Source organism: Amblyomma americanum, chromosome 9 (genome assembly GCF_052857255.1).
Source record: "Amblyomma americanum isolate KBUSLIRL-KWMA chromosome 9, ASM5285725v1, whole genome shotgun sequence".
Taxonomy (NCBI): domain Eukaryota; kingdom Metazoa; phylum Arthropoda; class Arachnida; order Ixodida; family Ixodidae; genus Amblyomma; species Amblyomma americanum.
In genome coordinates, this window is record NC_135505.1 from 4,430,034 (window position 1) to 4,444,262 (window position 14,229).

Sequence of the window (14,229 nt, forward strand, 5' to 3'; positions counted from 1 at the left end):
AAGCTAGTTTGGGCTCATATGGTATACATGCGTATGCGTAGCAAGAATCAAGATAGAGTTGAACAGTCGCGCACTGGTTGCAAATCTATCAGAATGACAGAAAATATGCATTGATGCAGGAATAACACAATATGACTATAAAAACCATAGGAACATGCACGCAATGCAACGTACCTAACTGGTCAACGAAAGATACAACCTTTTTATGGAAAACACGAAGTTGTTGGCAGCGTTTACCTCTATTGGTAAGGTGTTCTATATATTTGTACCGTGATACTGAATTAGACGTTGACTGTAAGTGTTTCGAGTAAATGGTAAATTAGAGTGTATGTTAGTGGCATTTCTAGCGTTACATGTAGGAATCACAAACATGCCAAATGGTAATGAGTGAGTGCGACATATGTTATTTGCTAAAATGGCAATTTTCATTTCGGATGACAGTGCGAAAGGACGTATTTTTCAAGCTGCCAAATAAAGGATCTTTGGATTCAAACGGACCAGAAGAACATGATTATCCGCACCGCCTTCTTTTGTAGCGGTACAACTGGATCCAAATATGTTTTAAATATGGAAGACCATGATTCGCAACAGTATGTGGTGTGACAATGCAAAGTAGAGAAGTAAATAATTTCTAATACCGAAATATCGAAACATTCCCTCGCCTCTAGACGCTCATAGCAGGCTGAAGATACACAAGCTATCAATGTGTAGCTTCCAGTTCAAATTACTGTCTAGCTTAACACCCAAATATTTAATGGTGTTCACCTGCTTTCGTTTAGAACTATGCAGCAAGTGTTCACGAACAGTCCTGGAAACAAACTTAACGACAATGTTTGGCCGTCTGTTGTCTTTAGTCGGGACCCGATGAATCACATCAATGTCTTCCGGACCAAGCTCTTCTTTCAGACATGTAGCTATTTTTGGCATCATAACAGGTAAAGATTCTTCTGAAGGTGCAGGGACGTTTTTAGTTTCTAAGTTGTTCCGATGGCTATACTGCTTAGCTCAATAATTTCGTTCTTAATGCTTATTACTTGACTTTCCGATTCCCTTAAATATCGACTGTCGTCGGACTGTTGCTTCTGACCTCAGCCAGTTCACTGCGCACGTGTTTCACATTCTCCTAAGTTGCTCAAATATGGTGTTCATGTGCGTCGTGGACTCTTCAAGCTCTTTCATATTGGTGGCAGACTTCTTGCTTTCATTTGCTAATCGTTTGATGTCTGCTCTTGTGATTGTATTGATCTCTTCTAGGCGCTAGGTAACATAAACCAGAGCCTTAGCCACCTCTTTTACAGTGGTCGGTGGTTTGTCAGCAAGTGCCAGGCCATGGCTTTTTAAAGAATTTTCATCCATTTTCAAAATCAATTAAGAGAAACAAAGTGATCCAGGAGCCTAAGAGTAATATCAAGCGAAGACAGCCGTATAACCTACCTGCAAAAAGCAGTAGCAAAGGCTTAGTTCACGGTCATTGCTTGAAGTTGCCTGGATCGCTCCAAAATGTTGCAGATCATCATCGCTCACGTCTATTTAAGCCAGAGTCAGTCACGCAGAAAAGGGATGAAATCTTGATGTGCGCATGAGATGCCACTCTCGCACCATGTCACTATAGGCCCATGGATCCGATTGCCCACGCGCAGCGGAGTGCGCAGACTTACCAAGTGACCAGTCGTCTGCACAGCTTTAGACGAAGAGCGTGCAGCAACAGCAGTCCAGCCAGACGTGGAATCTGCAAAAATTAGTAGCAGAGACTCAGGTTTCGGTCGTCACTTGTAGCCACCTGGATCGCTCCAAAATAGCCGAAGAGCTCTACACAAATCTATACAATAGACAATGTAGTCAGCACGTCATTGCGTAGGCAGTATCACGCAGAAAAGGCCCACCAGTAACAAAATAGGAAGTAGAAAAATCGTTGTAATGATGAAAACTTCGATAGCAGCTAGTAAGGATGAGGTAACAGCACAGCTCCTGAAGGGCGAAAGAGAGATTGGGCTATAAAAGTTAGCCACCCTGCATACGCAATGCCTTATGACATTCAGTGTGCCAGAATCTTAGAAGAATGCTAACATAATATTAATTCATAAGAAAGAAGATGTCGGGGACTTGAAATATTACAGATCTGTCAGTTTACTGTCCGTTGCCTACAAGGTATTTAATAAGGTAACCGCTAGAGTCGGGACAACCTGAAACCATATTCACATCGTAACAAGGTAGCCACGTGGGCTAGTTGGTGTATTTCACACATAACTTCAGTCTGACATAACTTTCAGTCATAACTTCAGTCGTTAGTCCAGCGTTGTCCACTGTTCTTCTCCTGGTGTCTCGTACTTTCGCTCGTGAAGTTATGTCTGTCATATTTACACCATCAGTCAGGTGAATGATAAATGCGCAGAATATAACCAACCGCTATATATAGCCTTCATAGATTACAACATAGCATCTGACTCAGTGCAAACCTCAGCAGTCTTGCAGGCACTGCGGAATTGGGGTGTAGAAGAGCCTTAAGTAAAAATACTGGAAGATACCTATAACGGCTGCACAGCCCTTATATATAGGGTGACATGCAGGGAGACATGATCTCGCCAATGCTATTCACTGCCTGTTTACAGTAGGAATTCAGAGGCCTGGATTGGGATCGGTTGGGGATAAGAGTTAATGGAGAATACCTAAGTAATCTGCTATTCGTTGATGACATTGCCTTATTGAGTCACTCAGGAGGCAAACTGCAAAGCATGACCAATAAGTTATACAGGCAGGGCAGAATGGTGGGTCTAAAAATTTACATGCAGAAACTGTCTCGGAAGGGAACTGCAGTTTACAATTGGTAGCGAGGTGCTGGAAGTCTTAAGGGAATAAATATATCTGCTTAGGCAGGTAGGGACTCCAGGTTCGAATGATGAGAGTGAAATAACGAGAAAAAAAAGAGTGGGGTGGAGCGCTTTTGGCCGGTGCTCTCAGGTGTTGAGGGCAGTTTACCAGTGTCTCTTAAGAGAAAATTAAATAAGAGCTGGTATCTTACCGATGCCTATAGACCACAAACATGGAGGATAACGAAAAGCGTTTAAAGGGTAATGCAGCTTGCTAGGGAAAGAAAAATGATAGGTTTAACGGTAAGCGACTGGAAGAGGGCAGAGTGGGCGAGGGATAAAACGCGGGTTAATGACATCCTAGTTGGAATCAAGGGGGGGAAACGGGCGGCTTGGGCATGGCATGTAATGCGAAGGCAAGATAACTGTTGGTCCTTAAGGGTAACGGAGTGATTCCAAGAGAAGGCAAGCATAGCAGACGGTGGGAAAAAGTGAGGTGGCCGGATGCGGTTACTTAGTTTGGGGTGGGGGGGGGGGGGGGGGGGGGGAGGGGGGCTATGGTGGCAACAGCGGACAAAGTACACTGTTAATTGGAAAGACATGGGAGAGGCTTTTGCCTTGTAGCGGGCATAGTCAGGCTGATGTTGATACAACTTCAGTTCCTGGGAACCTGATCTGTGTAACGGAAAGCGCTAAGGTAGAGTAGATTTTAAAGAAAAGAATGCTTAACATCCAGATGAGCATAGCCACATAGCTGCATGGAAAAGTTAGCTTCATAGTTTGCAACAAAAAGAAGAATTTCTAAAATGTCCTGGCACTTTACGTTTGTATTCTTTCTTTTTCGTATGTTCTGTTTTGTGCTCATTGTTGTGAATACACCTGCATGCTATGCTAGACAGGATGAAGTACAACTTTCTTTTTAACCACAGTCTGGAGATGTAAGAAAGTCGCCGGGTTATATTTGTAGTGCTTAGCGAAATGTTTCAGGAAGGTTGGTTTTTCTCTTTTTTCATGGAAACTTTTTGTTGCAGACCACATTTGAGGAGTCAGAGAAAGAGCAGCCGAGTGAGGAGATGGAGGAGAAGCCGGACCCGCTGGTCCAACTCGTCGTAGCGTTTTCAAGGACGGCCACTACTGAGCACAGGTATTTTCCTCTATGCAGCCTTTTGGAGCTGGGTGTTTTCCAGTGTTTTCTGAGCACACGCTGAAATGGGCAAGCTATTTTGCTCTTGCATTTCATCTTAGCGTGTACTGTGCTTGAAGTTAGGAACATAATCATCTTTCTCTCTTGAGAAACACTTTGTTTTAACGAGAACTATGAATTTTTAAGGTACTGAAATTTTGTTTCACTTGTGCAGAGTGTGATGTAATGAGAGCCTTTTAAATACCCTCGATGTTGATAGGACGAAAGTGTCACTTTGAATGAATTAAAGTTCGGGTTGGGTGATTTCGAATGAATGACAGTGTACTGGACTATGCAAACTTAAAAGAAAACATTGATTGTAGAAGGCATGTCTCCACAGTGCTCAGTGCACATATAAAGCTGTGCCTTTTGGGCATTCACCTCTGTGTTTCCCTTGTGTGATTTCAGTGGCGTCATGCCAGAGGATCCGCTATACATGCAGTATGCCTTCATCTTTAGCCAGGTAAGCTGCCGCTTTTACATCAACGCCAGCTTACCATTGCAATCCTGTGATCAGAAGTCTTGTAGATTGTTTCCTTTTTTCTAAACGTCAACATTTATTTGTATTGACAATTTTGTGATTGTACAGCAGACGTTCAAGAACAAAAGCTTGAATGCCACTTACTGCGTTAGTGAAGGCAGATTCAAGGACAGCTATTCGCGGTGCTAAATGCGCCATTATTTGTGACATCAACTAGCAGCCTCTGCGTGCAGAGGCACGAACAGCGTAACTACTAGTTCATGCCAGTGGGCACAGAGGTTGTCACAGATTTGTCGCGTGGTGAGCAATGCTACTTCCTTTTTATCCTTGCTTCTCCTTCATTTTATCGCAGAACTGTGAAACGCCCTCAACAGGTGTCGCTGCAAAAAATCTCATTCTTAGAACCTTGTCTGGCTTCGTTTTTTTGCTGGTATGATAAAAGCAAGGACAAATGAATTAAATTGAAAAGCATTTTTTGTGCTATGCAGTCATTTGCTCACAGACTTCACTCTAAAGAGAACAATGTGCTGACAGAACTAAAGCAGGAACTAATATTTTGTTCTGCATCTTGTTTATTATGGTTGTTGCTAAAGTTCAACGTGCACATCTCTTTATTGTATCATCGGTATTTTTGTGTCGTAGCGCACAGTTGGAAATATGCAGACACGTTTGCTTTAGAAGTGATGCAAGTGAGCAGTGCAGGAAAGGCACGGGTGAACAAGTACAGGGTGACACAAGTGCTGCAAAGGGCAAACTTGGGCCAGTTGGTGCATAGTGACGAATTGAGAACAGAACAGCGCATGGACGGGAGGCTTCATTTGTGTCTGCTCTTTCTGTCCCATACCCTGTGCTGTTATGTTCTCAAACAAGTGCTGCTGTCACCCTGTAATTCTTGTTCTGTGTCTGTCACCTTCGCGCAACTGTCCATGCACTCGCAGACTTTCTTTCTCGGTCTCAAAAGGGAGGCCCTTAACTCAACATGGCAAGCTCAGCCAGATGTGACAAGGAGGGGCGGTCGTTTCGTGCCCAGCTTTCGCCGGTCCCAAGGCAGAGTATGTGTCGGAGCCAAAGGTTCACAAACAAAACAAACTTTACACAACAAAGAGGCCCATTCAACCGCAACACAAAATTGAAAAACAGCGCAGGACGAGCACAAACTATCATCTGATTTATTCAGAGGCCAAGCCCCTAAATATAGGAAAAACCTGCACATGTGAGCAAGGTGTATTCACGACGAGCCCTGATACACGTGTGCACACATCATACTCTAGAGACACAGCTAAAAAATGCCAACTCTTTAATGTAAAGCCCCCTGACGCATCACTTACAGAACTGCAATAGTTCTTTACAAAAATGCTTCCAAAATTTCGCGTGCATTGGCAATACTGCCATGCCAAGAATATTTATCTCATGAAGACATGGACGACAATTCCAGTCTCTGCAATGTTTAATCAAATTTGTCCTGCTCTTCTTAACGCCGAATGAACGCTACTGCTCACCTGCGCGATCACTTAAGCAGGGCTTTGTCTGGCCTATATAGGTCTTTCCACATGTCAATGGTGCTTTGTAAACCACTCTTGTCATGAATTTTACAAATCGCTTCGCGTGCCTTTTTCCGCAACAAATTTTCCTCTCTTTATGCTCTCTTTATGCTGGAGGCTAAGAACGAGTGGGTACCCTGACGCGTTTATAACAGCTGTGGCGAAAAAACCTACAGCAGCTACTTGGTAACAAAATAACGCAAAAAAAGAATGCAGAGCAGGCTACTGGACTGGTTGTCATTTCCATATGTACACAATGTTTCACACGCCTTAAAGAAAGTAGCCAGTAGTTGTGATGTTCCCCTCGTGTTTACAGCACCCCGAAAATTAATGAGTCTTAGCCATCAAATGAATGAAGATATTAAGCAAGTTACTAACACATGTGGAATTGCACACCAAGAAATATTTATGGTGTGTGATACTGGTATTGTGTATGCAATTCCCTTCTCATGCGGCATGAGTCACATCGGCCAATCAGGCTGATGTCTTGTCACCAGTGAAAAGAGCCCATTAATAGACTAGCTAAATAACTAATCCTGGAACGCTGCCCCATTGCCAGAAGCACAAGTGGACACCTTGATTTGAAAGGGACTACCACCTTAGGTCATGCAAGAGACAAGAAGGAAAGGGAAATGAAGGAAGCCTTTGAGATATGGGAGGCCAGTGAAGGCAAGTGCGTAAGCACAGCCGCGGTGATGCTAACAAGTCAGGAGATAAAACCAATCAAGAAACGAAGGTATGTACAGTTGTGACACAGCCAGCGGCAAGAATTGCTTTTTTTATGGGAATGAGCATATGCACGAACGTATTTATATGCCCTCTTCCCAGAATAAACCTTAGTTTTCAGTGCGTGGTTATCCTGTGTACTTCGTTTTGTTTTCTAGTCTCTTTCTTAGCGTAGCGTGGTCATTCCATCAAAATGTACAGCCAACAAGCCCCCCTTGATGCCTTCCTTGTATTTTATGTGCTTCTAAAAAGGTTTTCACACAAATAGACAGAGACCGCAAGAAAGACGACACGCACACAAATGCTAACCGACAACCGGAAATGCAAAGGAAGTGTGGCCCGATTCGAAGGCACAAAGAATCTTGGCAAGAATGCTGACAAAATGGCAAAGATTAGTTTAGAATCCTATCACATAAGGGAATTTGGCAGTGAAGTTTTAAGCACCCTGTCTTTATCTATGTTTTCAGCGGAGATTGGCTGATTGCTTGACAAAATGAAATGAAAAACTCAAGAAAATCTTGTTAAGCGGACTACGCAACTGCTTGCCTGCGCATCCGTTCTGCTCCTTCGTTTGTCATCAGCAGTTTATCCATCTTTCTCGCGCAACACTTTGGCTTATATGAGGGGCGGACTTCTGCCATTAAAACCACTGGGCAGTTCTTGTGTTTTGTGTCGTGTTTCTTACGGGCTGTGGTGTACAAGATCAATATGCACCAAGTCTCACCAAAAGATGCTTTAATGAAGTTCTTTTGTGTGCTGTTCAAGTTGATTGTGAACTACCAACAAGCCCTGGCATGTGCTTTAAGTACCCTTCACTTGAGGGCAGAACGAAGGTTGAACAGAGGAATGTCAGTGCCGGTAAAGTGGCTGCAACAACTTGTTTTTTTCTTTTCCAGAGCTGTGGGGGAGCTGAGGAGGAGGAAGAGGAGGAGGAGGGTGACGAGGATTCTGGGCCCTCCATACATGTGAGGCAACTGTTCTTTTTTTTAATCACGGCCTTTCCTCCTCATAACGTTGCGAATTATTGGTATTTGCTACTTGTAGCACTGCAAGTGCTCTGCTTATGTCTCTACCATCTGATCCATGGTGTTAAAACATCAGCTGCTACTGGCCAGCACACCTGTTTCCAAAGTACAGTAGAACCTGTCTATAGTAAACTCGGATAAAGTAAAAGCTCTGATGTAGAAAAAGTGAAACTGTGGTCCCATTTCCCCTACCATAGACGACTGAATTTTTTTTGTTATAGTAAAGAATAAAAAATGCCTATAATAAAGAGCATCGCCATGGCAACGTACTTCTTATGGAATGATGACAACGCGGCACGCGCGAGACCGACATTCGGCGTTAAATGCGTACCAAAGACAATAAAATGCTGCTTTTGAGACCGCTTCGGAAGTGGCGAGGAGAAGCGAACTTCTTAATGTCTTTGGGGTCGTGAGGGAAATCACGCGACAAAAAAAGTAAAATTTGGCTATGAACGTAAAAATAGGGGGGGGGGGGGAGGGGTCGTTGAGCAAGGAAAGACTGTAAAAATACAGTGAAGGCTAGGGAAGGGAAAAGGGCGAACACTTGCAGCACGGCAGCACGAGTACAAGGAAGCAGCAGCACAAATCTGGCGCCTGGACTCTGTGTTGTCTCTGGGATTCTGGTGTCGTGGACTCTGGACTCTGGCGTTATGATGGAGGCGTAATGCAAAAAGGCGCCGGTTGTGCTGTGTGATGTCAGTGCATGTTAAAGACTCCATGTGGTCCAAACTATGCGGGGAAACCCCCACTACAGCACCTCTTTCTTCATTTCTTCTTTCACTCTCTCATTTTTCCCTTCCGTTACAGCCACGGCGGCGGGGTTGGGGGGTGTTCCAGGTGTGTGTGTGTGTGTGGGGGGGGGGGGGGGGGGGGAGGGGGGGGGAGTGATATGCGAGACAGTTACAGGCACCATTTGCTTTCCTGAAAGAGCAATTTTCCTTTTTAATTTTGGTGCCGTGTTCATGCAAAACTTCTGCTTTCACATGAAATCAGACCCTTTAACATGAAGATCGGGTTACTGGCCAAGTCCAAAAATAAAAATGACGCTTCGTGTCTTATACGGACCCATACAGGATGGGTCCTATACGGGAAATCAAACTCACATGACATTCATAGGCGCATTGCATTTGTGAAAGGGGCGTACTTCCTCAGGATTTCAACAAAATTGAAAGTGTGATAACGCGAAGTGTGATAATTGAAAATACCACGCACTTCTGCCACAGAGCGCAACAAGCCAGACCTGCCATCTCACATTGACCTAATAAATGGGCTTGAGATACCTTATCGGCACCACGTCACCAGTGCATACTGAGAGCAATTGACTGACCACATGCCGACATCCCATTTCGGGTAACTCCCCCCCCCCCTCCCGACCGAGGAATAAATTCGCGTGGATGGAAATGACTGCATAGCGACCACAATTGCTTCCATAAGACAGAATTTATAATTTCATTAACGATTGAGGACGCTGTAAAACAGCCATTTTATCGGACGCATTTATAGACTAGTGGTAACGCATCGTCGATGCACACCTAAATCGACCTGATGTTGCTGGGGATAATGCAGACATTGGAGATCCATTCACTGGCGAAAATGTTACTACATTATAACCACGAACTCTAATTGCCAGGAAAATAATAAAGGCGATGACGAGGAAGCTGACCTACCACCAGCTGCCAAGGAGGCTTTCGCCACGATTAGTTATATCGCCTCCCTAAAACAGCGTGTAGGTAGCCGCTACCATTTGTTGGGCGAGTTGATGCTCACGAAGATTCACAAGAGCGCGACAGACGGGACAGAGAAGAGAGGACACAACACAGAGCGCTCTGCGTTGTGTCCTCTCTTCTCTGTCCCGTCTGTCGCGCTGTTATGGATCTGTGTGGGTAGCAGCGCTATCGGCGAGGGGTGTGCGACTGATCTGGAGAGCTTAGAAAGCACCATAATAAGGTCTAGTTTGAATAAACAGACGAGCATAACAGACTTGCACACACTGACTTCGTACGCGGTGTGACTCTGACACGGGAAGTCCACTTACTACGAACTTCAAATATAACGAATGCAGTCCACGCGACCGTCAGATTTGTTATAAGTGGGCTCAACCGTAGTTATGACACTTTGGATCCCTACATCAGCCTGCTTTCTTGCATTCATGCGTTAGCACAGCTTATTCGCATGAAAGGCCTTTGTATTTTAGGGACTTGGTCTGCATAGAACTCTGGCTTGGGCACAATATTGCTGCACATGTTGAATGAGAAATTTCTCACTTATCCTGTTAATGACTCCTCTACTGTGAGAAACCGGCTCATTTCCTCACAATTTAAGCCCTCACCATGCAATTTGTTTTGCAGTTATGACATTCTTAAAAGCAAGTCTTCTAGAATCCATGTTAGAATCTTTCTTAGTGTAAGCCTGCTGATTTTCACAAATATTCAATTTGGCTGCTTTTTTTTCTGTTGCAAATGCCTGAATGATAGCACTCAATTTTAATCAAATTGACATTTCTCTGCGTGCTTGTCCCACAAGGAGTGCTGATCGGCTTGTTTTCACTAATATTTCTTCCTCTTCTCTCTGCCTCTGGATGCATGTCAGGGTCTTCTAGTAAGTTCCTGCCAATCACTTTGCGTTCTGTCTGTTTTTATGTCTGTGTGTTCTGGTGCATGTGTCGCCTCTGTTGTAGGACGATCCTTTTGTCGGTAGTTTCATATCAGTTTTAAGCTCAATGAAAAGACTAGTTTACAGAATTTCGCTACACCAAATAAGGATTCACTTCAAGACACCAAAAACAGATTTTTGAGAACCCACCTCTTTTTCCCGACCGAGAGGGACATAACTAAAAGAATAAGAATTGAGTTGAGCGCATATTCCAGGGTCTCTCAGATCACAAATGGCAGTTTACCAATTTCCCTCAAGAGAAAAGTGTACAACAGCTAAAAGAGTAGAAAACTGAGCTAGTTGGTTCATTCTTCTTGGTGGGAACAGCCGAAAAAAACCAAAACGCAGACACAGAAAGGAACACACAGAACGTAGACGAGGCTGACTTTCAACTAAAATTATTATTGGAAAATCCGCGCTTTTTGTTTCCTTGTCAAAAAGATCTTGCTTTTATCTCCCGTGGGGTTCGTTTAAGAAGGAAATTTCTTTTCTTGATAGGAAGATGGATGGTGTGCTGACGCACCGCTGTCCTGTTTCCCGTATCGCCAATGCCTCAATGATCTCACGTGTCAATTTGTCTGCATACCTTTTCATGACTTGAACTTCATGCAACTTGGGCTCACACTTGCGCACTTGTTTGCCTTTTTTGTTTTCTTTACAATCTCTGCAATGCAGGGCTAGATTGCTGCTTGGGGCACCTGATAGCGATGATGCATGTTCCCTTATCCTATCATTAAGGCACCTTCCCGTCTGTCCTATATATTGTTTTCCACAGGCCAGAGGGATATTATAAACCACACCTTTAACACACTCGCTGAATCTTGTTCGGTGTGCGATCTGGCATTGCTGCTTCTTTTGCCTGTTGACTGGAGCACACATGCTCATTGCCTTGTTCGGTGCAGAGCAAACAACCCGGACCCCGTGCCTCTTGCCAATCTTCATGAGGTTGTGGGTCAATCCATGAACATACGGAACCACAGCTAATTTCTCCCTTTCAATGCCTTCTTCATGTCCACCTTTCCTTTCTTGCACTCCTTTCACTTTCCGCAGCAAGCTTTCAGCTACGCTGCTAAGCATCAGAACGGGATAGTCCGCATTTTTTAGCCTTTCGATCTGCCGCCGAAAACTTGTCTCCATCTGATGCTCACACGATTTCTTCAGAGCTGAAAAGAGCGCGGCACTCGATATTGCCCTTTTCACGGTCTTTGAATGGCTTGATGAAAAAGGGAGAAACTGTTTCTTCGCCCTAGGCTCGTACCTCCAACATAAGTGTCCGGGTTGGAATTCAAGGCGTAAGTCCAGGAATTGCAGCGAATCCTTGGCTGGCAGCTCGTGGGTGAATTTCAACTCTGGGCAGGTTTTGCGAAAGGTCTCCAGTACGCTATCCTTGAGTCGCTCAAAGTCTGTTGAATCCTCTGTTCTGCACAGAACCAAGAAATCATCAACATAACGAAAAATCCGTGTGACGCTATTTTCTTTCACAGATTCTTGTATTCTATGAAAGGGAACATGCATCATCGCTATCAGGTGCCTCAAGCAGCAATCTAGCCCTGCATTGCAGAGATTTTAAAGAAAACAAAAAAGGCAAACAAGTGCGCAAGTGTGAGCCCAAGTTGCATGAAGTTCAAGTCATGAAAAGGTATGCAGACAAATTGACACGTGAGATCATTGAGGCATTGGCGATACGGGAAACAGGACAGCGGTGCGTCAGCACACCATCCATCTTTCTATCAAGAAAAGAAATTTCCTTCTTGAACGAACCCCACAGGAGATAAAAGCAAGATCTTTTTGACAAGGAAACAAAAAGCGCGGATTTTCCAATAATAATTTTAGTTGACAGTCAGCCTCGTCTACGTTCTGTGTGTTCCTTTCTGTGTCTGCGTTTTGGTTTTTTTCGGCTGTTCCCACCAAGTACAACAGCTGTATCTTACCGGCACTCACCTACGGAGCAGAAACCTGGAGGCTTAAGAAAAGGGTTCAGCTTAAGGTAGGGAGAACGCAGCGAGCTATGGAAAGAAAAATGATAGGTGTAACGTTAAGAGACCAGAAGCGGGCAGGGTGGGTGAGGGAACAAAAGCGGGTTTATGACATCCTAGTCGAAATCAAGAGGAAGAAATGGGCTTGGGCATGTACTGCGAAGGCAAGATAAGCGCTGGTCCTCAAGGGTAACGGGGTGGGCTCAAGAGAAGGCAAGCGTAGCGGGGGGCGGCAGAAAGTTTGGTAATCGGATGAGAATACGACTTTTGCGGGGTTACGGTAGCTACAGCTGGCAAATGACAGGGTTAATTGCAGAGACATGGGAGAGGCCTTTGCCCTGCAGTGGGTGTAGTCAGGCTGGTGATGATGATAACTGTTTGTCTGTACAATAGAAAACTTATTATAGAAAGTTCCCAATTCGACGATGATTTTGTAGGAAACGTTGTACGGAATTTTTACCACAAACCTTAATGAGAAAGGATTACTAGACCCATTACCGAAAAGCCGGTGGTGTGCGTGCATATGTGCTTGCATGTGAGTCTGTGTACTCGCAGATGGTACAGAAAATCTGAGAAATTACGAGAAAAATAGGTGGATGTCATCGAGCGGTCATATGACGCATACAGCAAGCCAAGTACCGCCACTTCAGATAATCCTATGCATGTCGTTCGTATATATCTTACAGTGGCCTCCGTCCATGTGGCGCTAGTTTTCCGGGCATCCTTACCAAAATTTTCACGCCACGATTTGTTCTACGGCATTCCAGGCAATGTCATACAATTTTTTCTTGCGTATAGCTTACATAAACTATTCAAGTTGGAGGCTAGCTTGCAAAAACGACTTGAACCGATGACATGTGAACCTTCGATTGTACGCCTTTCCTTACCTTCGTATCAAAACTGTGATACAACCATTCGTCGTATAGCGTTCCAGCTGGCGTCGTGCACGTGTGTGTGCCACCTCAAAGGGAAAGGCGACTCTCACATCATGCTGAAAAGAACTCAGTTCCCGGTCTCACAAGCGAGTGTAATCACCATCCACAAATCGCGAGGAAGTTATTATTCGGTAAGGATTCAATGAAATTCAATGCGCATAGAAACATTATGCGTAAATAATGCACCCAGGGACAGTAATGCTTTCGCATACTTCCCACATGCAAACAGTCTTAAGTGTCTGTGCGAATTTTTAGTGCGAAAAGCACTGCTTCACTAGCAAACCTGAACAAACAGGGGTATGTGTGAAGCCTCAACCTTTGACCTTTTATGGAGGCCAGTGCCGGACGCCTTGCCCTGCTTCCCCATCAACGTCCGAAATCGGCACCCCACTCTCCCTCCCAGTCCCTTACGCGCGGCTCCCAATAACGGCTGATGGCAAGATTTTGCATGCGGTTGCCTTTGAGGCGGTGTTGTCTCAAGTGCTTTCGCACGTCATACTCGGTTTAACTACGTGAAAATGCTTCCATTTTTTTGTCAGTGGATTTTTCTGTTTTTATGTGCCTCTATGTTGGAAATCATGATCATGAGCGCGGTACCAATGCGCTTTTTTCACAAGATGTGATGCCCTCTGGGGAGTGACGAGAATTCTTCTGCTAATGGTTGATAACAAATGCACATGGGAGACGCAGACGCAGTCTGGTTCCACAGGAAGGGAGATAAGCCTGGGAATGGCAAGTCCGTACTGGACAGCTGCCACCATCTGTCGCATGCGCCCGTCACTAACATGAACTGCGCATGCATCGTAGGAGCTGGCTGTTTTCATGTTCAACCAGTGGAGCTGGAGGAGAAGAGGCGCGCATGTGCAGAGCGGCCTTGTGAAGAAGGCGGATTGCACACCGGCA

At 44.7% G+C, this 14,229-nt stretch overlaps 1 protein-coding gene across 1 annotated transcript in view; it reads left to right on the forward strand.

Annotated features, from left to right (window-relative positions):
* RyR (Ryanodine receptor) overlaps positions 1-14,229 on the forward strand; it is a 1,185,515-nt gene that overhangs the window by 847,470 nt on the left and 323,816 nt on the right. The window contains 3 exon segments of the mRNA XM_077638630.1: positions 3,839-3,951; positions 4,399-4,453; positions 7,635-7,703. Coding sequence (XP_077494756.1) covers positions 3,839-3,951; positions 4,399-4,453; positions 7,635-7,703 — 237 coding nt within the window.